The sequence below is a fragment of the Acomys minous genome (genome assembly GCF_964271855.1).
Source record: "Acomys minous genome assembly, chromosome: 6".
Lineage (NCBI taxonomy): Eukaryota > Metazoa > Chordata > Mammalia > Rodentia > Muridae > Acomys > Acomys minous.
In genome coordinates this window covers 69,503,802-69,530,297 of record NC_140487.1, presented here as the reverse complement: position 1 = coordinate 69,530,297, position 26,496 = coordinate 69,503,802, and the positions used below count along the sequence as shown (strand labels likewise).

Genomic DNA, 26,496 nt, shown 5'->3' with positions numbered 1-26,496 from the left:
GAAATTAAAAGGGCTTATGCAGCAATTATTGTATCTAGTATATATAAAATACATATATGTATGAATTTTATGTGCTATATATACATTTACAGTATATATACACAAATTTCTTATGAATTTAGAAAGCAGATATGAGCTTTAAAAATATTAGGGGCAAAAATGCCATCCAGGTACAGTGTAAAGGAGATCTGGTGGTTTCAGTGTACTAAACTTCAAATTCAATTTTGTCTTTCCCAGTTGGAGTCATTCGGTGTCCAGTTTGCAGTCAAGAATGTGCTGAGAGACACATCATAGACAACTTTTTTGTGAAGGACACCACTGAGGTTCCTAGTAGTACAGTAGAAAAGTCTAATCAGGTAAGTGACTGCAAGCCTTCTCGCCTACAAGGAAGCACCTTAAATGCTGAAGAAGTCTATGTAAAAAGTCAAACTTTAGAGCATTAATATACAAAGCTATATCATTTTTAAGCCTATGAACAATAGTGAATAGTTGAACTTAGGAATAAAACAGCGGCAATGGAGAAGCCTCTGGTTTTATCATTTATTTCTGCATGCTACAGAGAAGCATAATGCTATAATTAGTATTCTTAATGTTTTCGCACTGAGTTACTGAGTATTGAAATTGTTACTTTAGTCTCCTTTGTCTCCACCCTCCCCACCATGCCTTGGTTTTGGGAGACAGGGTTCCCCTGTGTAACAGAGCCTTGGCTGTCCTGGACTCATTTTGTGGCCTTAAAAATCACAGAGATCCACCTGCCTCTGCTTCCCAAGTGCTGGGATTAAGGGCATGGACCACCACGCTGGGCTAGTCTCCTTTTTAAAAAGGTTTATCTTTATGTGTATTGATGTGTATCTCTATGTGTCTGCATTCTTGTAAGCATACTTACATGTGTGCAGTGCCCATGAAGGCCAGAAGAGGGCCTCATAGCCCCTGGAACTGGAATTAAAGACAGCAGGGAACCACCTGAGGGTGCTGGGAGCCTGACCCAGGCTCTCCGCAAGTGTGCTGTAAACCAGTGAGCCATCGCTCCAGACCCAGCCTCCTTTTGCAGACTGTGTGATTGTTCAAATGAAATACATTATGGTTTTGATAAGGTTTCTACACTTTAAAGATTATTTTTAATGTGTGCAGGTATCTGCACACTTGATGGCTATAATAATAAAATCAGGATAACTTGGTGAAGTTGGTTTTCACCTTCCATTTTTATGTATTCTAGGACTCAGACTTAGGTCACTAGGCTTTCACTATCAGAAAAGAAACAGCTTTATATGCTGAGCTTTCTCTCACACCCAGGGTTTATATGTTTAAAAAAGTCTTGTGTTCTTGGTGTTGCTCTTAAAGCTTTGTTTAGTAGCATTGTCCAAGTTGCTGAATTTAGATGTACAACAATATCTTTTCTTTTTCATTCTTTTGAGCCTAAAGTAGAAACTTTATCCCTAGGGGGAATCTGTGGTATTCTGTCATGGGATGGCCCTGCTAAGGTGAATTTTTTTTTTTTTTTAAGATGTATTTATTATGTATACAGTGTTCTGCCTACATGTACACTTGTACACCAGAAGAGGGCACCAGACCTCATTATAGATGGCTATGAGCCAACATGTGGTTGCTGGGAATTGAACTCAGGACCTTTGGAAGAGCAGCCAGTGCTCTTAATCTCTGTGCCATCTCTCCAGCCCCCAAGGTGAATTCTTTTGTATGTGCCAAGCATAGTAAATTTGTGTACATAAGAGTTTCAGTTTACTAATGTCTTCTAGATAGTTCCTTTCCTTTGTAACAGTAGATCTAGGAAATAACTAAATCTAGTTAGAAAAAAAAAAAAACTAAATCTTTTTTATGTGTGACTAGTTTCTGTGCTGTTTTTGTTTGTTTGGTTGATTGGTTGGTTTGGTTTGGTTTTTCAAGACAGGGTTTCTCTGTGTACCCTTGGCTGTCCTGGAACTCACCCTATAGACCAGGCCAGCCTTGAACTTAGATATCCTGCCTCTGCCTCCTGAGTGCTGGGGTTAAAAATGGGACCACTACAAGTGGCTGTTTCTGTACCTTTTTTCTTTTTCAACTTTTTGTTCCTGAGTGTAACTACAGAGATTTTACTTAAAAAACAAACTTAGTTGATACCAATTAAAACTCTGTTGTTTTAACAGTATCCACATTGCTCCCAAAGGCCAAATTGGGCTTGCTGAAGGAGATAAACTCTCCTTGTGAAACCAGCTTTAAATAATGGAGTTAGCCATGGGTTTACTTCAGGTGAGACCCTGGGCTCATTGGCCTGTTCTAGCGGTAAAAATACAGAAACTGCTTTTGCTCAGTATGAGTTGGTTGTTCTAGGCTTGTCAGTGGCACTTATTTCCTACCTTGCTGCTTTGGGTTTTGTGTTTTGTTTTTCAGTAGGCTCTTGCCATGCAGCCTACGGTGGCCTTGAACTCACAGTCTTCTTGTTTCCCTCCCAGGATGATGGGTATTGCCACATCTTGCTCCTATTTTGCATTTTATGTTTTGTTTCATTTACCAGAGATTTAGAGCAGTGAGTATTAGAATTCTTCTTTCCTTTTTGTAGCATACAGTGAAAGATTAGAAAGTTAAGTGGCATCCTTGTAGAGATGACAGTAGAACTTAAGGATATCCCTAGATCTAGCAGAAACCTACAGAATGAGAGGAAAAGTGGCAGATGGGGTCCAGAGTAGCATTGAGAAAACAGAGGCCTGGCAGATACAAGTGATTACCAGCACTAGCAAGCACTTATCCACAGTGTGAGAAGGATGAAGAGGATAAGCCCCAAGAAAAGGCAGAGTTTTGGTTTCTGGAAATACCAGATTTTTGGAAATCCAGCAACGTCTGAACTATGTGAATTTTTGTTTCCAACTACAGAGATACTGAGAGTATTGCCGTTATCTGCACCGTTACAGCAGCTGGGTACATGTACTGAACATTCCCCCCCCTTCACGTCCCGTGCGCAGTGCACTCTCCAAGCTTGCTTTACTTCCTAAATCTTCATTCTGTTCTCATCTTCACTTCTCAGCCTTATACAAATCACCTTATGTGGGAATGCTTTGCACTCTTCTAATCTGCTCTTTGCGTCGCAGTAATAGTTATTTTTAAAAATACAAGTCTTCCCATGCGTTCCTTACAAAGACCAGCATTGTCATTTGGCTTTGCTTGATGTGACCTCTGCCTGCCTTGTCACCAACTCCTCCTGTTGCCAGTCTTTCCCTTGACTGCTACACTAAAGTGCTACTTGCTTTTTCAGCTCTAAACCAGCCATGTTCTTGCATTTTTTGTTGTTCTGTTCTCTGACTAGATGATGAAGGCTTTTCATCTAGCAGCTTTCATAGCTTGTTGATGAAGTCTCTTTTTAGGAAAAGCTTTCTTCTGTGTTTCCATCATAAGTGCTGACAACTTTTTATACATTTTATTTATAGCCTCTTGTTAGTAGAGGTGATCATTGCAATAATATATCTTTCCTATTAATCCTAAGAACTCTGTAAAATATGTACCATTACCCTCATTTTAATGATGAGTTCTGTATCCTGTTGTAGTTAAGGTTTCTGTTGCTTTCGTAAAACACCATGATCAACTAGGGAAGGAAGAGGTGTGTTTCAGCTTGAAATTCTACATCTTAGTTCATTATCAAAGGAAGTCATAGAAACTCAAAGTTGGAACCCGAAGCAGAGGCCATGGAAGAATGCTGCTTATTGGCTTGCTCCCCATGGTTCACTCAGCCTGCCTATAGAACCCAAAGCCACCTACCGGAGATTTCACTGCTCATAGTGGGGTGGGTCCACCCAGCTTAGTCCTGAACACCCCACACACTTGTCTACAGGCCAATCCTCTTGTCTGTCTTTCTTTTTTTAATGTTTTATTTTATGTGTCTGGGCATCTCACCTGCATGTATAATGCAATAGAAACCCTAAGTACAACAGTGGTCTTGAGAAGAACTCACCATTAAAATGAAGGTAACAATACACATTTTGCTAAGTCCTCCTTAAGATTAAATGGGAAAAGATACATTGTTGCAATGATCAGTTTTATTAAGAAGAGCCAATAAATAAAGGAAATGTATAAAAATGTACCTGCATGCAGTGCCCATTCAGGCCAGAAGAGGGCCCTGGACCCCCAAAACCTACCGACAGCCCTAAACTGCCATGTGAGTGCCAGGAACTGAACCCAGGTTGTCTGGAAGAGCAGCCAGCATTCCCAACCACTGAACTATCTCTCCAGCCCTTTTATAGCCATTCTTATGGTGGCATTTTGTCAATGAAGATTTCTTCCCAGGCTAGAGAGATGGCGTAGTGGTTATGAGCACTGGCTGTTCTTCCAGAAGACTTGAGTCCACTTTCCAGCATCCACATGGGGACTCACAGCGGTTTGTAACTCTAGTTCCAGAAGATCAAACATCTTCTTCTGGAGTCCACAGGCACTGTACACATGTACTACATGTATGACATACATGCAGACAAAATAACCATATACACAAAAATAAAATGACTTAAAATAATCTGTCCTCCCAGATGTGACTAGGTTTCTATCAAGTTGACAGAAAAAGAAATCTAGGACAAGCATTTAGCTAACTAGTGGGATAGCTTGAATTTGCACTTGTACTTCCATCTAAGAGGATTGTAAGCGTCGTAAGGACAGAGCCTGCGTGTGCTTTTCCTTAGCATTGTATGCTCAGTACCAAGTCTAGTGTTTGGAATGACTAGTTGATTGAACTATGAAGAAAGATGCATTTTAAGATTTTTAATACTTATTTTTATTTGTGAGAGTGTTTTGCCAACATATATGTATGCATATATACCACAAGCATGTCTTCAGAGGCCAAAACAGAGCATTGGATTCATTGTAACGGGTTACAGATGGTTGTGAGCTACCATTTGGGTGTCAGGAATTGAACCCAGTGTTTCTACAAGAGCAGCAAGTGCCCTTTACTGCTAAGCCAAAGTTTTAATTTATTTTTGTCTTATTACTTATTTTTATTTTGTATGTTTGAGTATTTCTCTGTATGTAGATATTTGTACCATGTATATGCACGGTGCCTATAGAAGCCAGAAGAGGATATCAGATCTCTTGAAACTTAAGTTACAGATGGCTTTAAATGATCTTGTGGGTGCTAGGTGCTAAGAACCAAACAAGATCACTTGTATGATCGTTTGCTCTTAACACTGACCTGTGTCTCTAACCACTTGAAGTGAGCCTCACATGTATCACTTGCCAATACCTGCAAAGTCTAGTGTATTAACCTAAGGAGAAAGTGTGTTTAAATAATCTTTGTGTGGTCTGATGTTGCAAAACTTCCTAGAGGCAGGTAGTCAGGTATCTTATGAGTTGAAGGCCAGCCTGGTGTACATAGTAAGTCCCCAAGTTAGCCAGGGCTACTTAGTGAGACATTGTCTTAAAAATTCAGTTCTTATAAATAATATCTTCATTTTATATGCATATAGTTTAATGCATACTATTAGTTCAAAGTTAGAATAATATAAGAAAACTGATAGTCTATTTGGTATTTCACATTCTTTTTAATTTTTTAAAACAATTTATGTAAAGAGATTCTTTTATCGTTAGGTATGTACAAGCTGTGAAGACAATGCCGAAGCTAACGGGTTTTGTGTGGAGTGTGTCGAGTGGCTCTGCAAGACGTGTATTAGAGCTCACCAGAGGGTAAAGTTCACAAAAGACCACACCGTCAGGCAAAAAGAAGACGTGTCTCCAGGTAGCGAATCAAGTTTTTTGCATTTCCCTTTCTCTCTCTGCAACTGTATTTTTACATTTCCTGTACTAACTTTTTCTGATACAGCTAATAAGCATTGCATGTACTTTAAAATATATTTCTTGATACAAGGAAGTCAACATTCTAAGTTAAATTGTACTTAACTTCTGTAAATTCAATTTGGTATGAAAATAAAACAACTTTACATTTGTTAATCCCACTGAACAAGAGTAAAGACCATTATCCAAATTCCTTGGTCATATTATACAAGCTTAATTTTCTGTCATACAGGGCTGTACCACTAAAGTAGAGTTTGAACACAGGAGAGATGAGGTTTATGTAGCCCACAAAACTGCAAGACTAGAGTGTTTTCAAGGTTTGGGGGATCTCTAGGAAATTTGGTCATGTTAGGAACTTGGCTGAACATCTCAAAAGTACTTGACAGAACATCTTAACCTATCAGTGTATATTTAAGGTGTGAGTCAAACTCTGTAGGATGAAGAGCATATCAAATTCCAGAAACAGGTTAAAGCACAGCCAAGCTGAATATTGCAGCCAACAGAAAAGAACTTGTTCTGACCTTACAACAAAATGGCTTCCACCCTTAAGATGGAGTCAGGCTGGTCCATCGCAAGAAGTACCCTTAGCCAGTGAGCCAGCCCCACTTAACATAACGTTTCAAGAGTTCATTGTTCTTAGCAGCCTTATTCATAATAGCCAGAACCTGGAAACAGCATAAATGTCCCTCAGTTGAAGAATGGATAAAGAAACTGTGGTACATTTACACTATGGAGTACTACTCAGCTATTATAAACAAGGAAATCCTGAAATTTATAGACAAATGGATGCAACTAGAAATGATCATCCTGAGTGAGTTAACCCAGAAGCAGAAAGACTCACATGGTATATACTCATTTATAATTGGACACTAGCACAAGGGGCATGTCCCATGAAAGTTTCACTTAGCAGGAGATTGGGATAAATGTGAGGACATCCTACTGGGACTCTAGGTAAGAGAAATATAGGAGATGGGGAAATACAAAGATCCAGAGGGTCCTAGAAACCTACAAGAAGAACATTGTGATGGATGGATCAGGGCCCAGGGGGGTCTGCTCAAACAAGCAGTAAATATCAAACCCCTACTCTGATCTAGCCAATGGACAGGACATTCTCCACAGTTATGTGGAGAACAGGGACTGACTCTGACATGAACTCTGGTGCTCCATATTTGACCACCTCCCTTTGGTGGGGAGGTCTGGTGGCACTCAAAGAAAGAATAAACAGGTTACTAAGATGAGACTTGATAGCCTATGACCATATAGTGGGGGAGGAGGTTCCCCCTCAGTCTTAGACCTAGGGGAGGAGAATAGGGTGAAAGCGGGAAGGAGGGAGGAACAGGAGGATACAAGTGATGGGATAACAACTGAGTTGTAATCTGAATAAATTAATTGTTTTAATTAATATAAAATGATTTTATATTAATTTCAATTAATATAATTATTATTTTTATATTATAAAAATTAGATTATAATATATAATATTTTAATTAAGATAAAAAAGTTTTGAAGTTCATTGTGCTTAAGATTTGTTTTCCTACTTTTTGTCCTTTCTTTTTTCATTGTGGATTGTTAAAATATTTTTACCATTTTCTTTTTTGCTTACAAGGTAAGTTTGGTTTTATTCTTATCTGTAGAAATAGCTCTTTGGGATAGTTATCCAGTTACTTATTACCTTTTAGTTCATCAAGCATTTGTTTCTTTTCAATTACCTTAATTTTATTTTAAATTTCTGTTGCTAGAGAGGGGTGTAATGATGAACACCTTTAATCCCTGCACTCAGAAGGCAGATGCAGTGGAGCTCTGGGAGTTTGAGGCCAGAGAGCAAGTTGTATGGCAGCCAGAGCTGCACAATTGAGAGAAAACTGGTTACTTGAGAGAGAGCTGTATACTTGACGTGTGTTTTAGGATAAGTGTTTTAAGTTTGGATTATAGTTTATCACTGTTTCATTGATTTTAAGGTATTCTGCACTTGCAGAGTTTGGGGCTTTTGCTTTACTTGCTTTCTGCTTTGGTAGCTCTGTGAATGGCTGTGATGTACTGTTAAATGTAAGTTGCTGTACAGTGTGATTATTGTGAACCCGAGAACTGATTGTAGCGAAGGGTCATCTGGAGCTTCTGTTCCTCCTGCCTTCACTTCTCAGGTGTTGGGGCCGCAGGCCTGGGCCAGGGTGCCCTACTTACAGGGTGCTGAGGATTGAGCCCACGGTCTTGGAACTCACTCTATAGACCAGGTGGCCTCGAACTCAGAGATTGACCTGCCCTCTCCTCCAAGTACTGGGTGGAATTAAAGGCGTGTGCCACCACTGTCCCACAACAAATGGATTTGTTTATTGTGAATGTGTAAGTGCCTGCTTGTTCCACACCCGTACAGTGCCTGAAGATATGTACACACACACACATACACACACACCCGGGGGGGGGGGGCAAGGAGGACAGGGGGAGGGAGGGAGGGAGGGAGGGAGAGGGAGAGAGAGAGAGAGAGAGAGAGGGAGGAGAGCGAGCGCGCACGCACTGAGGAGGTAGCTCAGTAAAGTACTTCCTTTATAAAGCATGAGGACTTGAGTTTAGCATTAATATCCACATCTTAGAAGCCTAATATGAGGACCCTTGTAATCTGAATGATGGCGCATCAGAGGGTGGGGCATGGGCGCATGCTCACTCTGGAGGCTTATGGACCACACAGCCTAGCTTATTAGGTAGCTCTAGGTCCTAGTGGGAAACTCCATCCCCAAAAGTCAGGTGGCTCCTGAGGATTGAGCCCTCAGGTTTTTCTCTTGTCTCTATACACTCCTGTTCACACGTGCACACATGCACTGTGTGTATGTATACCCAAACACACACAAGCACATATAAAAAGTTTAAAGAATATATGAACTAAAATAATTAGACTTGAAAATACTTTTCTGACAGAGGTCATGAGAAAAGGCTGTGGGAGTAAGTGAGCTTCCTGGAGGCAGCCCATTGTTTGTGCAGGTACACCCTGAAGAGGCATGGGCCCCAGGGAGTTTGTTTCCAGACTTGCTTCTTGCTGCTGATATGCCCTTTCATGTTTGTCATTGCTGTATCTGTCATATGCCTGGCATGACATGGAGAGACCTTCACTGCCTATTGTTTCCTGGGTATTTACCCACTCTGTTAGACAGCTTTCCTGCATTATCAATATGAAGATGTCCTTTCATAAAATAATGTTGTTTTTGATGAATTGATGATTTTATAATTCCTAATAATGATTTTATGGACTTTCTCATTTGCTTCAAATACCTTTAAGCCCCACCCCCGTCGCACCCCCCAGAATGCCAAAGGCTGAATAAGAGAGTTCTGTGAACCTTCATATGTCACAAGCACATAATTTGCACTAGAAAGAACAGGTTTGAGGCAAATTTATCATCTAGGAAAACATTCATTCTAGGTTAGGTCCAGAGATGAGATCATGGGTCTCAGTATGCACCATGATACCTAATTTAAGCTATACAAGGTCACAAAAATAAGATAAATGACCTGTTTCTTGGTCAAAACCTATGACATTAAAAAAAAAAAAACCTACTGCTCTGAATTTACAATGAATTGTGGAATGAAAGACAGATAAAAAATATTACTTTGAACTTGTGGAGCTAAGAGAATGTTTAGTTAGGTGTGAGCCTTCATGGAAAGACATGTTAACAGTTATCTTGTTGTAAATTTTAAACCATGCTAACCTTAGACCTTGTTAACCTGTGACACGAAGAACTGTTGTTTTGAACTTACAGTGAACCTGTGGAATGAAGTGATAGATAAGAAATGTTTAGTTAGGCATGACTAACAACAATCCCGGTACATTTCCCTCTGTGTAATGATTTTTATGGGTGTGTGTGTGTGTGTGTGTGTGTGTGTGTGTGTGTGTGTGTGTGTGTGTGTCTTATGTCTATGTTTTATTTATCAGCAGCCTAAACCAGAAGCCATCAGCTTTGGCTTCCTCCCCTTTCTTTTTCCCTTTGAGTTTCTCTTTGTGATCATGATCAGCAGAGACAATTGCCAGGAGCTACCTGCTCCAGCCATTAAAAGAATCAAAGACAATTTAGAGCTTTTTGCCTGTTACAAACAGTGCTGGCCCTAGAGATACCAGGAGCTATTGGCTTTTTGGCTTCTTTTGCCAGCTCTTATGTTCTGCCTCTGTTTACCATGGTGTCAAAGCTGGCCTTTGACATTCTTCCTTATATAATCTAGTCAGTCAAAGAAGCACAAATGGACAATAAATATGTAAGAAAAGGTCAGTAGCCTAAGCCATTAGGAAAATGCAAATAAAACTACATTTATATTTTATCTCATTGCACTCAGAATGGCTATAATTTTTAAAAAGGACAAAGATACAGGAAGAAAAGAACCTTATATTGTTTATAGGCATATGTTTGTGTAGCTCAGTGGTAAAATATTTGCTTAGCTTATATAAAGCAATAGGTTTCTCAGTACCGGGGGATTGGGGGATCCACAAATTAAAAGTATAGCTATCTTATAAAGAAAAATATCTAAGAATACAGCAGATATGCATACTTGACTATGGGCTCTATTAATGAGAGTCAGTTTATGGAACCAGCCCAGGCCAGTCTACAACTCTTTAAGAAAATTATTTTATTATGTATATGGGGAATATTTTGCCTGATGTGTGGAGACCAATAAGAGGACAGCTCTGTGGAGCTGGAGTGGGTACTGCATGTGGGTGCTGGGATGGAACCCAGGTTTTCTGGATGATGAGCAAGTGCTCTTAACTTAAACCACCTTTCCAGCCCCAGTCCACACTTTTTGATACACTTGTCTCATATTTGAGATATAAAACATTTAGTTAGTTTATACTCATAGGGACTATCAAGACTTCTAATTATATAAATCAAAAATTTTCATTATATATCAAACCATTTAAATTGCTCTTTAATTAAAGTAAAAAATCTTATCCATTTTCCTCAAGAAATGCTTCAAAAGTGTTTTGTGAGGTTTTTGTTCTTTACAGTTTATTTGATTGATTTATTTATATGTGTGGGCACCCTGTGGGAGACATTTGTGGGCATTCTCTCTCCTTCCACCATGTGGGTCCTCGGGATTGAATTTAGTTCATCAGGCTTGGAGCAGATGGCTTATCCACCAGCCTTGAGAATATTTAATATTTCAAAATCTGGAATGCAGTAGTGATTAACTGAATAGATTAAAGGCTCTTTCATCAGTGGAATTGAGTAGAAATGACCAATAATGATTTACTAATCACAGTGATTTACTATTCAATTTTCTTTTTGCTTTGTATTTGCAGAGGCAGTTGGTGTGACCAGTCAGCGACCAGTGTTCTGCCCGTTCCATAAAAAGGAACAGTTGAAACTTTATTGTGAAACATGTGATAAACTGACATGCCGGGACTGCCAGCTGCTAGAACATAAAGAGCACAGGTACCAGCATCTTCTCTTCAGATCTGCAGCACGCCTGTTCTGTGGCTTGCAGAGTACTGCTGCTCCAGCCACTATGTAGCCTTGTACATTCTGGAACTGTATAAACCAGGCTGGTCTCATAAGAGATCCTCCTTAGTTGTGTGCCACCAGTTGTGGCTGGCTTTTTAAACATTAAGTTTATTGTTCATGTGTGTCCACATGTGTCTCCATGTGTATATGTCTGGGAGCCAGTCCTCTTCTCTCACCTGGGTTCCATGGATCAAACTCAGGTTGTGTGGCTTGCACAGCATGTGTTTTTATCTGCTGAACCATCTCACTAGCCCTGACAGCTCTAGATGTTACAACCTTATCTGGCGTTAATTTGTACTTATCTTCTTCCTAGATTATATATGAACCTTATTAGAACACAGTTTTTGTCTCCTAGTAAGTCCTATACTAAAAATAAAATAAAATAAATATGTCCTATACTATACTGTATATGGTCTATACACCAAGACATTAATTTTATTGCCTAAGTCAGTAGTCATTTAACTTTGCTTCTACCTATGATTTTAATTATTCTTTATTTCCTTCAGTATTTCATTTACTATATTTTCAGCATATAAGATGACCCCCAGCTTTAACTTTTCCTTTTAAAATATAGAGGGAGGGAGAATATATTCACTGTATAAGACTACTCCTCTTCCAACGCACACCCTGTGCAACAGACTTAGGCTGCAAACTCTATATTTTAACTGGAAAAGTTAACGTTGGGGGTTGTCTTATATGCTGGAAAATACGGCACTTTAAGGGTACTTTACTGATGGTATATCAAAGACAGAGCCCTCCAGGTTGTCTGAAATAGTTTTCACCTTTTTTGAGATAGGGTCTTTATTATATAGCTTTGGCTGTTCTGTAACTTACTATGTAGACCAACCAGGCTGACTTTGAACTTACAGAGATCCACTTGCCTGCTTCCCTAGTGCTAGATTTAAAGGAATATACCACCACCCCTAGTTTTTTACCTTCACTTTACATTAAGAATGTGTTTCTTGGATAAAGAGTTACAAGTTTGCCGTTATTTTTTTTTTTTTTTATTAATTCTTGTTACATCTCAGTGGTTATCCCATCCCTTGTAGCCTCCCATTCTTCCCTCCCTCCCATTTTCCCCTTATTCCCCTCCCCTATGACTGTTCCTGAGGGGGATTACCTCCCCCTGTATATGTTCATAGGGTATCAAGTCCCGTTATTCTTTTTGTACTTTAGAAATGTTACTTATTTTAGTTGAGAAAGGTTCTCACCATGTGGCATTGACTGTAGATAGGAATAACTTTAGATTTACAGAAAACCGCCTGCCTCCGCTTCCCGAGTGCCCATCACTTTAAATATGTCATTATTTATGCTGAGGGGTGGAGGAGGGGAAGCTGTTAATGGCACACATGTAGAGGTTAGACGGCAGCTTACAGGAGTCGCTCTTTCCCTCTTCCATGTAGGGCTCAGGGTGGAGCTTGGGTTTTCTGGCTTAGGGATAATGATAAGCTTCCTCCTACTTGACAACCCTGAAGTTCTTTCTGTGATGTGTACCCTCCTGTCTCCTCACAGGCTTCTCTTCTATAGTTTGGTAGAGTCAGCCATCTTGTCTTCCAAGTTAATAACAACACTTAGTGCTATGTCATGTTACAGGTCATGCAAGGCTTTGTCAAGAAGTACAGTATCAAATGATTTCCCCCATTCATTCCAAAAGAATAATTTTGTGGGTTACTATAAATCTACTTACTGTTTAGATATGATCTTGAAAGTGTTTATTTATTCTCAGCAAACTTTCATGCCTACAAAGTCCCAAAATAGTTATTCTGTTAACAAATTTACTAATAAATCTTTTGGCTGCTTTTTGCTTCATCTGTCAGATGAGTTATTTAAGCCTCTAAAACTACAAATGTTGGGTGTTTACTACACTTTTGAAATAGAGAGTATTTAAAGACTTCTTTCTTGAGTAATAATTTTGTTAAAAGCTAGCTGACTCCACTTTTTCTTTCTTTTCCTAGTTAAACATAGTGTTAGAATTTGATTTATTTCTATATTGTTCCCTATGGTGTTTTTCTCTAATCATATCCCAAGCTAAAAGTTCAACTTGAATTTTTTGGGTTTTGTTTTTGTGTTTTGACTTGTTCTTTCTCTATAGTCTTGTGATTTATGCCTTGTAAATGGTTTCCATTGTTTCATGGTATGTTCCAAGAACAGGCTGACCATACACCGCAACATATACTTTTTCCCACGATCATAAAAATAGCTAACTAAATTACTAACTGTGAAATTCTGCTTTTGTACTCAAAGGTCAGAGCATGGCTATAAAAAGGCTCCCCTGCTTTTTTTTGGTCAGGGCTGCTTCTCTCTTCTACTTTTGAGGAGACTGCAAGTTTGGCTTGGCCATAAAATAAGTTTTTGCCTTGCTTCATCTCAATGTTTGCTCTTCATTTTTGACACAACTAATTTGAGCAGATGGGACAACCTGCTTTTAAAACTTTGTGGGTGTACATGTATGTGCATACATGCATACCATATTATGTGTGTGGAGGTCAGAGAACAGCTTATGGGGACTCTCCCCTGCCATAGGGTTCCCAGGCAATAAGCACCTTTACCCATTGGGGCCATCTTGCCAGCCTATATTCCGTATTTTCCAAGTTTTTTCTTTAAATACATTTTACATTATTTCTCTTTCTTTAGATTCACTTATTCATGGGAGTGTCTGTGTATATATGTATATGTGGATTCAGGTCCTCACAGAGACCAGAAGAAAGTACCAGATCCCTGGGACTGGACTTACAGGCAGTTCTGAGCTGCCCGGGAAGATCTCGTAACCAGGCCATCTCTCCAGTCCATGTTCTCTATCCTATTAGTTTTTATGTTTTTTAACTTTTGAACTTTTTTACATAGATATTAGTGTAAAGTAATTTGCTTATTATTTCTTTTTAGATATCAGTTTATAGAAGAAGCTTTTCAGAATCAAAAAGTAATCATAGATACTCTAATCACCAAACTGATGGAAAAGACAAAATATATAAAGTATACAGGAAATCAGATCCAAAACAGGTAAGTTACACTTATGAGTCTATAAATAAATCATTTACATGTAGTAAGTGTTTACATTTCCAGATTTTTTTTCCTTAATTCACTGTGAAATATCAGATAAGTTTTTGGATTATAAACAGTTCATGATTGGTAAACCTTTTTCAGAAATTTTGAGTTAGAAAGCAGTGTCTTCACTAGTAAAATAAAAATGTATTATAATAGCTCGTTTATCTGGTATGTATTTATGGTCATCTGGTGTGTTCTAATTTAAATTTTTTTCAAGATTGAGAAAAAGACAGCTTTGCCAATAATGTAACTATTTTAATGCTTAATTATGTACTTACTTGCTGATTTTAGGTTTGTTAGTATTTGAGATGCCTCCCTGGCCCAGATCATTTAGTCACACAGGATAGAAGTTTAGTGCACAGAGAGTTGGCATTACTAAACTTTGATGTACAACAAAACTTTTCCTAAGGAGACACAACACATGTCTCTGCATCCCAGATAGAGAAACCAACATACACACACATTAGGTATATATCTGTATATACATATATGACATATCATATATACACATATGATATGCATACATATATTGTATATATATTATAAATATGTAACAATAACAAAGAAAAGATCATAAATTGGGGGTACCAGATTTGGAGGTAAAACCACCACCAAGGCCCAGTTTGGCGAACAATGGAGTTTTATTGGGGTTACTTAGGAGACTGTGAGTGAGGAGTTAATTTTTGGAGCAGAAATTACTTACCCACCAAAGCCCACCCTAGGATGGGTGACGGCTCACACTGCACAGCCTACAAGCAGCTCAGGTTGAAGAGAGTCCTTTCTAGGTACTTGAGTTAGTCTAAACCTGTTACAGGCAGCTGGGCCTGGTTCTGCTTCTTCCAAGCAGCTGGTCTGATCTCAGAGTCTTTGCAAGTCAGTTCGTGAGAGTCTCCTTGGCCGCTCAGTTCAGCTCAGCTCCAGGTGGTCTGAGGAGGACTCTCAGCTTTTATTGCTCACTCTGGCAAGGAGGGACCTAAGGAACCTCAGCCGTTCCAGGAACCTCTGAGGCTAGTTTGAGTTGTTTACCCACCTGCGGAGCTTCCTTGCAGAATAGAATGTTTCAGTCTCAAGAAAACCCTTACACAACACTACTCTTTGTCTGTTTCTAGATACTACTTGGGAAGCCGTTTCTGCTCCATGAAGGAGCGCTTGCAGACAGCGACATTCCACCTTAGCATACTAAGCAATACCATGTCCTCTTTCTTTTGTCGTCTTGTGTGACTTGGTACTTTCTACAGGTGATGAAGTGCGGAGTAGAAAGGCCTTGAATAAGAGAGACCGCTGTGTGCATCTCAGTAGTATTCATTGAGAAACCCGTGTCAGCCTGTGTGGTTCATCTTGCTTAAAGCCAATCATCATAATCTGTTCTTATAACTGTTTTAGGAAACAGCTAGTGATGGAGCATTTGGGATCTTGGTTTATTTTGTTTTGTTTTGAAGCAAAGTTTTGTGGGATTTCTTGTTTATAGACAAGATCTCACTGTAAAGTTCTGGGACCCACTATATAGACCAGACTGGCCTTGAATTCACAAAGCTCTACATGCTCTGCCTTTGTGGGTATTTTGTTGTGTTTGGGGGGTTTTGTTGTTGTTAGAATAATTCTGTTACCTTATTTCCCTAAAACAAATAGTCAAATGTATCCTAACCACTTTCCAATGTCCCAGTATTAGTGTACTTATTGTCACTGTGTAAGTCATTATCATATTATTTGTTACCTTGTGTTTTGTATCTTCATTTTTCTTATTACCACCTTATATTGTTTGTATATTTATTTTTGATTTTTCAAGACAAAGTTTCTCCGTTTAGCGTTGTAGACCAGGCTGGCCTTGAACTCACAGAGATCCTCCTGCCTCTGCCTCCCAAAGTGCTGGGATTGTAGGCCTGTGCCACCACGCCCAGCTTCATTTTTATTTTTTATTTATCTGTATGTTTGTGTTTGCACGCTTTGTGTTCAGAGGCCAGAAGAGAGCATCGGATCCCTGGAGACGTTTTGCGGAAGGTGTCTGATGTGGGTACAGAGAAATGAACCCAGGTCCCCTTCCAGAGCAACAGCTATTTCAGCCTTTTTGCTGCTTTTAACCTTTTCTAATTTATATAAAAACTCAAGTTAACAAATTTAATTTTCTTCATCATATTCTAATTAGTATATTTTGATAAACAGAACAATTAGCTTTAATATTTGATTCTGAGTAGCTGAGAAATTGAATGACTGTGATGCTCAAAAGTAGCAGTTGTAGAACAATTTTCAATTAAAATTGTCTTGTGAAAGTTACTCTTTGGAGTTTTCCACCATGTGTATGATGTGTCAAGTTAACTTTTCTTTTTTAACATACAGGTGTCAGCTTCTTCCAACATAATTTGTTGAAAACACTGGGCTATCTACAATGAATTACTTTGGCATTTCTGTAGAAAACTTCTGTCTGTGGAAGTATAGAGTGATTCTAGGCTGTGAATTGTGTTCCACTGTGGCTGTTTTGGGGGTAGAGTTGTTTTGTTATTTGCTTTATTTGACATTTTCTACTCTCAGGGTTATAGTAGCTTTTGATAGGAGGAAATCTTCAAAGCAGAGTCTGTGAGTTACCTAAATTTGTTTTTGCTGTTTTTTATAATTTGTTATTGATTCTTTGTGATTTTTCACATAATGTACCCCAACCCCACTTTTCCCCCAGTCCTTCCATACCTTCCCTCCATCCTTGTAACCTCCTTACTGAAAGAAAATAAAAAGTTAAAAATTTAAGAAAACTTTTTTTTCCTGTACATTGTGTGACATGTTATATCCTTTTGTACTTGCAAATGTTCATTGCAGTGAGTTATTGGTCTGGGTCAAGGCCTCTGGCTTCTGCTGCACTGGCAGCACTGGGCCGACACAGGGCCATCTTCCTCATGGATAGCCTCCTGCTGCCCTGTGTCGTGGAAGTCCTGCAGCCTTGGTTCTTCAGGATCTGGGCCTGGGTGGCAGGGGAGTTGGTTAGCCCACCAGCTCTCCCACACCCATGCCACCCGGGGCCAGCTCTCTCTTGTGCAGCACCTGACAAGGGACGAGGAGTCGAGCCAGTTCAGCCTGGCCCTGGGACACCAACATGGCCTCAGGGGGCAGCCCAGACCACATCCATCTGCCTTTGGTTGTAACACAGGCCATAGACATCCACACGGACTCAGACATGGCCCTGAGGAGCAGCACAGGCCCGTCGTCACTGTGGCCTCAGGTCGCAGCGGCACAGGCCTCTCACAGCAGGCTGTTCCTCACTACCTGGAGTCTCTGCTTCCTGCTCTCTTCACAGTGCACAGACCACTCCGTTTCTGTGTCTCGCCCATCTTTCCACCACACACTTGATCATCATAGTGGAGAGTGGCCGGCCCTCTGGCCTCTGTTTTTATGTTTTCAATAGTCATATGTGTGTGTTTCCATTTGTTTGTTTTTGAGAAATTTTACCTGTAGCTTAGACTGGTCTTGAACTTGCTATGTAGCCTTGAGTTTCTGGTGTTCCTTCTTAAACATTGCAAGCCCTGGGCTTACAAATTTGGGTCTCTTTCTTCCTTAAAATAGTAGCATTGCTGTGTGGGAGGCTTTGGTGTTAAAGAATCTTTAGGTTGGTGCTAACTGCCCTTTCCTTTCCCTTTGTCATTCCATTCTTCTTTCTAGGGATTAAAATCTCTTGCGTATGGTGCGTTGTCACCAAAATATATCTTTACCCACTTACATTTCTTTGCAGCCTGATTACAAAAAGATGAAGATTACAGTACTAATTTTGGTATTGATTTAAATATGATGATAATTTTCCTTCATCCTGTTGTAGCACTTGAAGATTTGAGTGTGTTTTAAACAATTGTATACCTATCTAACTTCCTTAATTCTGAAGCAATATTGATTTCAAACAATTATCTTGAATATATAACAGTATTTTTTTTCAACTCTGATGTTAAGTTTTAGAGTGGCTGTGGGAGGAGCAGGCAGGAAGGAAGCTGTGTGTAGTTACAGGGCTGTGGTGCATAGACACCAAGTGTCTCCTCCTGGAAGCTTTTCCAGTGGGCTGATGCAGGATGCTACTTTTTAGCTCTGTCCATTTTATCTATCTCCATTTTTCTCTAAATTAAAAAAAAAAAGTTGTTTCATAAAACAGTAAGTAGTTCAAGCCAACAAAGGAATCAACTAGACACTCAGAAAAGGAGAAACTATCCTAAGCATACAACTGGGTCCTATGTAGTGCTTGAGGCGTCTGACCCTGACTAAAAACTTTGTACTCTTCTATGCAGTCGCATGATTTCACAGAGGAGAGAAGCCCAGCTCCAGTGTCTTAAAAAAGCAACTGTCTACAAGGTGGTGTCTTCAAGGCGGTTTGATAACAATTTGCCTCTTCTAAGAAGAGGATGGGACTTTTAATGAACAAGCACCCTAATGAGTGATTTTTATAAGAGCACAACTTCTGCAAATTTCTATTCTAATTGAGTCAAGTACAATTCTGTTTACTTTCCTTTATTGTCTAGGAGAAACCTGTTAGTAAGCTGACTAACACTGACTTAGAGCCTCTCAGCTCAACTTACATACACACTTCTATGTAATTTAGTACTTTCTTGAGGGTGTCCCTACAGGTGTCACACCAGGCAGAGAAACCAACTTAGAATAAATGAGAATGAAAATTTGGTTCAATTTGACTTTATCAAACTGGATTAAACTTCTAAAGTCTGATGCCAGGCACTTTATTGCCAGCATATTGAAATACAATCAAATTTGGGAAAAAGTTTCTGGGCAACAATCATTCCTGTTCCAGGTGCACCATAAAAACTTAAGGTGTAACTACATAGAGACTCCTTTGCAAAGTACATGTGACCTTGAACACGGGTTCTGTTCTAAAAGTCTGGTGTGGCCTCTGACCAAGGTAGCATCGAGGTCATCAGGCCATAAAATACGGTGACAGCTCTCCTAAGGATGGATTCTGTTAACTGGAAACTAAAGGTCTAAGGAGGGAGAACTTGGGATAACCTTCCTGTGGGACTTTGGTGAAGTCTACCTCTACAGAAAGCAAAAGGTCATTAACAATCTCCACTTCTGGCCTTCTGGGCGAGAAACAGGTCTTTCCTTCTTTGAGGAGCTACCCAATACATGATTAACATTTCTGGTTTCCCTAGTGAGCTGTGGTGCAGAGATCTTTGTGCCCCCAACGTTTTCTGAGTAATCTCATTAGTATATCTGTTCTAACCGTACTTTAATTAATGTTAAAGCCTGTTGATGCTTTTTCTCCTGTTCATCTATTTAGCTGCTTATTTCAAGACGACACCTCCCACCCCCACCCTGTTTTCATGTGTGTTGGGTGTGTGCATGTATATGGTCTCCTGATGTGTGCTGATGTGCATGTACAAATGTAACATGTGGAGGCTGAAGTTAATGTCAGGAATCATCCTTTGTTGCTCTTGTACTTTAGTCATTGAGGTGGCGGTCTCTCAGTTAAAGCCAGAGCTGGCTGATAGATCTAGGATTGCTAGCTGGTTCACTGGGGGGCGGTCCTGTCTTCCTTTTCCCAGGCAGAAATTACAGGTGGGTGTCTGGGGATCTGAACTCTGGCCCTCATGCTTACACAGAAAGTACTTTAACATCTGAACTTTTTAGAAAAGTAAACTATTACTGTCTTTTGCTTCTCTATTCCAGTATGGTGAAAACTTGGTCAGTTCAGACACCTGAGATCAGAGCATCACACTTACACAACAGAACTTGTTCCTGGTCATAATTTTGTTTCCTCTTAACTATAAATTCTAGTTGTAGTCTATTCCCTGGTATCTTTTTAAGTCAGCATATTGCTCTTTCTGTATGACACATTTCCTTAAAACAATGTTCTTTAAAATGTACTCACTCTCCAAGTTTTGTTTAACTGAATTATTGTTTATAATGTCTTCTCTTCAGGACAATTGAAACAGGACATGGAGATAGAAGAACTGTTAAAGACTAAAAACATTTTGGTCTACCTGAATTATTAAAAGAACAAATTAAAATACTTGAAAAATCTGCCATAATTTTACATATTCTCTCTCTCTCATTTCATTTTCAGAATAATTGAAGTAAATCAAAACCAAAAGCAGGTGGAACAGGATATCAAAGTTGCCATCTTCACATTGATGGTGGAGATAAACAAGAAAGGGAAAGCCCTGCTGCACCAGCTGGAGGTGAGTCAGGGCAGGGTCAGGGGCCATGATGAGTCAGGGCAGGGTCAGGGGCTGTGATGACTCAGGGCAGGGCAGGGGCTGTGATGAGTCAGGGCAGGGCAGGGGATGTGATGAGTCAGGGCAGGGCAGGGGCTGTGATGAGTCAGGGCAGGGGCAGGGGCTGTGATGAGTCAGGGCAGGGCAGGGGCTGTGATGAGTCAGGGCAGGGCAGGGGCTGTGATGAGTCAGGGCAGGGCAGGGGATGTGATGAGTCAGGGCAGGGCAGGGGCTGTGATGAGTCAGGGCAGGGCAGGGGCTGTGATGAGTCAGGGCAGGGCAGGGGCTGTGATGAGTCAGGGCAGGTCAGGGGATGTGATGAGTCAGGGCAGGGCAGGGGCTGTGATGAGTCAGGGCAGGGGCAGGAGATGTGATGAGTCAGGGCAGGTCAGGGGCTGTGATGAGTCAGGGCAGGGCAGGGGATGTGATGAGTCAGGGCAGGGCAGGGGATGTGATGAGTCAGGGCAGGGCAGGGGATGTGATGACTCAGGGCAGGGCAGGGGATGTGATGAGTCAGGGCAGGGCAGGGGCTGTGATGAGTCAGGGCAGGTCAGGGGCTGTGATGACTCAGGGCAGGGCAGGGGCTGTGATGAGTCAGGGCAGGGCAGGGGCTGTGATGAGTCAGGGCAGGTCAGGGGCTGTGATGACTCAGGGCAGGGCAGGGGCTGTGATGAGTCAGGGCAGGGGCAGGGGCTGTGATGACTCAGGGCAGGGCAGGGGATGTGATGAGTCAGGGCAGGGCAGGGGCTGTGATGACTCAGGGCAGGGCAGGGGCTGTGATGAGTCAGGGCAGGGGCAGGGGCTGTGATGAGTCAGGGCAGGGGCAGGGGCTGTGATGAGTCAGGGCAGGGGCAGGGGCTGTGACTCCACATGCTCACTTTTGCCAGATGGCTCCTGTGGCCACCTGCTTATAGCCCTGTTGTTACACACTAAGGGTGTCCTAAAACCTCACTGGAGCGCTATGCAAATGTCCATCATTCATCTTAGACATTCACTGAAGTAACAGCCATTGTATCACCAAAGGGAAGATGGAGTTACACAGCATTTTCTAGAAAAATACTGTCATTTTTAGGGTTTCTGTTGCTGTGAAGAGACACCATGACCACACTAACGCTCATAAAGGGGAACATTTAATTAGGGCTGGCTTACAGTTTCACAGGTTTAGTCCATTATCATCATGGCTGGAAACAGGGTCGTCTGCAAGCAGACATGGTGCTAGAGAAGGAAGTTTGAGTTCTATATCTTGACCCACTGGCAGCAGAAGGGACAGAGTCACACTCGCCAGACTTGAGCTTATAAGACATTAAAGCCCACTCTCAGTGACACACCTCCTCCACCAAGGCCACACCTCCTAATAGTGCCATTCCCTATGGGCCAAGCATTCAACACAGGAGTCTATGGGGGCCATTCCTATTGAAACCACCACGTACACTGTTTGCGATATTTAGTTTTCAAATAGTTTTTACAACATACAGTGCTGTTCCTGTGAGTAGAAAATTGTAATGGTGACCTCTAAAGATTATATTCTCTGCCATCGCATGATCACTTGTGTTTGTTGATGGAGGTGTACTCTGTGATGCTTGCACAATGATAAAAATACTGAACGGCACATTCATCATAGCCCATTGTTAGTAGTGCATGGCATTTAGTTAACCTTCTGAGAAATTAGGTAAAATATGTGTGGTGGCTTATGCCTGTAATTCCAGCACCTAGGAGGCAGAGGCAGATGAGATTTCTGTGAGTTCCTTTTATGAGACAGGATCTCACTCTGTAGACTAGGCTGGCTTCAAACTCAGAGAGCTACCATGTGCCAGCTGACTCATCTTCCTTAAGTTCATGAAAGGCAACTGCAGAAGTCCATGTATGACCTGAAATACTGTGAGGTTACAGTTCACATCCTATGTGAGCTTACTGTATAATGTCTAGTTATTCCTTCAGTGTGTCAGGGAGTATGTCAGGGAGAAAGAACTTAGAGTCAAGAAGTTAAGCACAAGAGCAAAAAGAGTGTTAGTATGGGAAGATTTGAAATAGAGACTAGAAAAAAATCTGTTTCATCTTCAGTTCATAATTGATCAGTTGATAAGATCTCTATCAGAAAGTCCTATCCCAGCTAGGAATACATGGCCATTCATGGTTCTGCTACTGTGGAGAGAGCTGTGGTTAGTGAGGAAGTGCTTGGGTAGAAGGAATCAGTGCCCAGTTATGGTAACTGGATTTTCTAGGGTCTGCAGTTGTTATTTTAAAAATGGGCACATGTAAGCAGAATTTGATGTTTTCCCTTTTCTACATACATAATTTGAGTACATCTAGAGCATGCCTTGGCTTTCTTTATATGAAGAATGTTAAAAAGTGAGGATGAGGCCCTAGAGTCTATGATAACGTATGTTAGTTTTGATGAACTTCGACTTGAAAATTTCATAATACCTGTTGAATATGCCTCAAGTCCTCATGCCCACAATTTACCTTTTTTATTGGGGGAGGGGCACGGGGGATTGGTTTTTTTGAGACAGGTTTCTCTGTGTAGTCCTGGCTGTCCTGGACTAACTTTGTAGACCAGTCTGGCCTTGATTGAACTCACAGAGATCCGCCTGCCTCTGCCTCCTTTAGTGCTGGGATTAAAGGTGTGCACCACTGCACCCAGCTCTCAATTCACCTTGGAAGCAAATGAATGGAGCCAATTTTATTTGCTGTTTTGGATAACCAAGACACAAGAGCTTCTTATTCTCAATTTCTAATCTTGTCAAGTCTTCAAAAAGTTCTTTTCCACTCCAAGAACACATTGCAGTTTTTCAGAAGTCAGTGCTGCTATTAGGTAAATTATCTTGTCTGAGTCAGACTTGAGGTAGAAGCTACGAAGCCATTGGCCTTTAGCTCAGCAGGGCAGCTGTGTGCATTGCCCCAACAGAACTGATGAGGGCAGATAGTGAGAGTTTCGGTCCATTTTCCTAATTGCTCTAAGCTAATAGAAAACCCTGTTATCTTTCTCATTCTCTCCTAGGCTGTGGATGAGGCTTTGTGTTTGTCTTTTTAAATAAAGACCTTTAAAGAACCCAAATATGGTGCTTTCCATTTTTGATTCTGTCTCTTTCCTAAGTATACTTTTCTGAGGAGAAAGTCTGAATTCTGACCCCAGTTTTTTGTTGGGGAGGGGTGCCATGTCGACAATGAAACCATGCTCTGTTTTTATGTTTTTATTTGGTAACAATATGCGTTTTTTGCATTTTATGCGTTAACAATAGTATCTACTTATCTACTGGCTCCTAGTAACTCTCAAGACAAATAACTTGATTTTCTTTTTAATACCAAATACAAGATATGTCTCAGCTACCACTTGGCATGATTCTGGGTACAGACTAGTTGCAATTGGAGCTAGAATCTCTAAAAAGTGGAACTGTGCACTAGTTAAATCATAGGATGAACTGGTAATTTCAGTAGATAACTGGACGGTATGTCTGGTTTACTTGTGTGTTTTAAATTTAACATTTACAGTATTATAGTTAACCCTTGTCATTGTTTTGTTTAATTTGGCAAGATTCATACATAGAGACCAGGATAAAACCAGACTTATAGACAAAGGATGGAGCCAACACTAAGGCTGTGCTCTGATTACATTCAGAGTGACCCTTGGTGTTAGGAAGGAAAGTGCTTACGGTCATCTGGGATTACTGTCAGTTGAGTACAGGGTGGTTCTTGTTCTGAGTCGATTATCTGAACGTAACCGTTGAAATGAATGTGCAGGATAATTCTGAAATTATTGTTTTTATAGAGTCTTGCAAAAGACCATCGTATGAAACTCATGCAGCAGCAGCAGGAAGTGGCTGGACTCTCTAAGCAGCTAGAGCATGTCATGCACTTTTCTAAGTGGGCCGTCTCCAGCGGCAGCAGCACAGCACTGCTCTACAGCAAGCGCCTGGTAAGGTGGGGCACAGGGTCTAATAGTCTGTAGTGTATACGGGGAGGCAGCTGGTGAGGAGAAATAAACGTGCACACCTTGAGTTCCTGATGCTCAGGGAGAGCACCTCTCTTGTTCAAGGTCAGCCTAGGTAGCATAGCAAGACACTGTCAGAAAAAGAAAAAGACCTAGGCGTGGTGGCGCCTGCCTTAATCCCAGCACTGGGGAGATTGAGCCAGGCCACCCTGATCTATATATTGTGTTCTAAACTTACCAGGGGATCATAGTGAGACCTTGTCTCAAAACAAAACAAACCCACACCCTAACTCCCCTCGCCCCCCCCCCCAAAAACAGCAACACAAAACACAGAGATGGATTATCTAGTCATTCTTAATTGCTTTTTATCAAATGACCAAAATATTTGAGGTTGTTTGGTTGGTTTTGGTTGTTTTTTGGTTTTGGAGACAGGGTTTCTCTATGTATCCTTGGCTATCCTGGACTCGCTTTGTAGACCAGGCTGGCCCCAGCATCTAGTTGAATATTGAAATTGTCAAGAATTAGGACACTAATGTGGAAGAAGAAAGTAGGTATTGGAGGCTGTAGCATAGAGAAAAATATGTAATGTAAGATAGCATGGGATTCTCAGATGGCTGTGTAAGGAGCCATGAGAAGTGGGGAGAACCCTCCTGCAGACGGACCTAGTTCTGTTTCATTTGTAGTCTCTGTAATTGTTAGTGCCCTAAGTCTAGACCTGAGTACTTTAAAGGAATAGAGAGCCGAGGAGCCGGAGAGATGGTTCAGCAGTTGAGTGCTGGCTGGACCTGCATCCGGATCTCAGAACTAACGTGGCAACTCACACACCCAACTTTAGTTCTAGTAGATCCAATACCCTACTCTGTCCTATGGGGCCACCAGGCATGAAAATGGTGCACAGACACAAGCAGGCTAATAGCCCTGGCAGTCCTGGAGCTATGTAGACCAGCCTGTGCTCAACTCAGAGTCTCCTGCCTCTGCCTCGAGTACACCAGCATGCCTGACTTGCATGACCATTTTTATAACCCAAGTGTGATTGTTTGCACACATGCCAGAAACTGTTTTAGGTATGTATGTAACACTTTATTTGCCTGAGAAATAAACTAATGGCTTTTCCCTGCTTCTTTCTAGATTACATACCGGTTACGGCACCTTCTTCGGGCAAGGTGTGATGCTTCTCCTGTGACCAATAACACGATCCAGTTTCACTGTGATCCTAGTTTCTGGGCCCAAAATATTATCAACTTGGGTATGCAATTATGTACATTTTTTTCCTACATTTTGCTTTAGAAAGTTTGCTGATCTTGACATGTTATTCAGTATAACATTGCTAGTCACTATCTTGTTTTACAGTTACTTTTTTCAGCATGTCATTAATATTTGCATATGATAACAGATGCATGAATATATACAATTGTTTTGAGACGATATGATACCTAAGTTCAGGATTTAGGAACCCTCCCTCTCCCAGTAGAATCCTGTTTGTGGTTTTGTTTTTGTTTTTAATGTATATGGGAGTTTTGTCTGAATGTATGTTTGTGTACCATGTGTGTGCAGTGCCCACAGAGGCCAGAAGGCACTAAATCCTCTTGGAATTAGAATTACAGAATGTTGTAAGCTGCCATTGAATGCTGGGACTAGAAGAGCCATTTCTTCAGCCCCAAGAATTCTGTTTGTATACCTCCATATATCAGAATTCTTTTCTCTTTGACTGTGTGTGATAAGGGGGCTTTAATGCTTAGGATGGTGTGTGTGTTGCCTTTGTGCCTGTGTGTTTGTATGTAAATCAGTGTACAGGTGCCTGTGTTGTCCAGAAGAGGCCATTGTCACTGGCGCTAGAGTTACAGGGTGGTCGTGAGCTGCCTAATGTGGGTACTAGAAACCGAACTTGGGTCTTCCAAAAAAGCTAGTGCTCTTAACCGCTCAGCTATTTCTCTAGCCTAAGTTGCCCTTTTTGTAGTGGGGGTGGGGTAGGGTACGACAAGGGCTCGTATAGCTCAGGCCAGCCTAAGCTGGCTGTGTAGTCAACCGACCCAGCACAAAACTGTAAAATTATTATGCAATTTTCTTTTTCCCAGTCTTGTTTTTTGTAATCAAT

The 26,496-nt window shown here is 40.9% G+C and overlaps 1 protein-coding gene across 2 annotated transcripts in view; it reads left to right on the top strand.

Annotated features, from left to right (window-relative positions):
- The window catches only part of TRIM24 (tripartite motif containing 24), a 103,442-nt gene that overhangs the window by 50,433 nt on the left and 26,513 nt on the right, over positions 1-26,496 (top strand). For both annotated transcript variants that reach the window (XM_084787613.1, XM_084787612.1), the window contains exons 2-8: positions 238-356; positions 5,557-5,704; positions 11,036-11,168; positions 14,121-14,237; positions 20,323-20,437; positions 24,240-24,386; positions 25,530-25,647. In XM_084787613.1, coding sequence (XP_084643739.1) covers positions 238-356; positions 5,557-5,704; positions 11,036-11,168; positions 14,121-14,237; positions 20,323-20,437; positions 24,240-24,386; positions 25,530-25,647 — 897 coding nt within the window. The remainder of the gene's footprint in view (positions 1-237; positions 357-5,556; positions 5,705-11,035; positions 11,169-14,120; positions 14,238-20,322; positions 20,438-24,239; positions 24,387-25,529; positions 25,648-26,496) is intronic.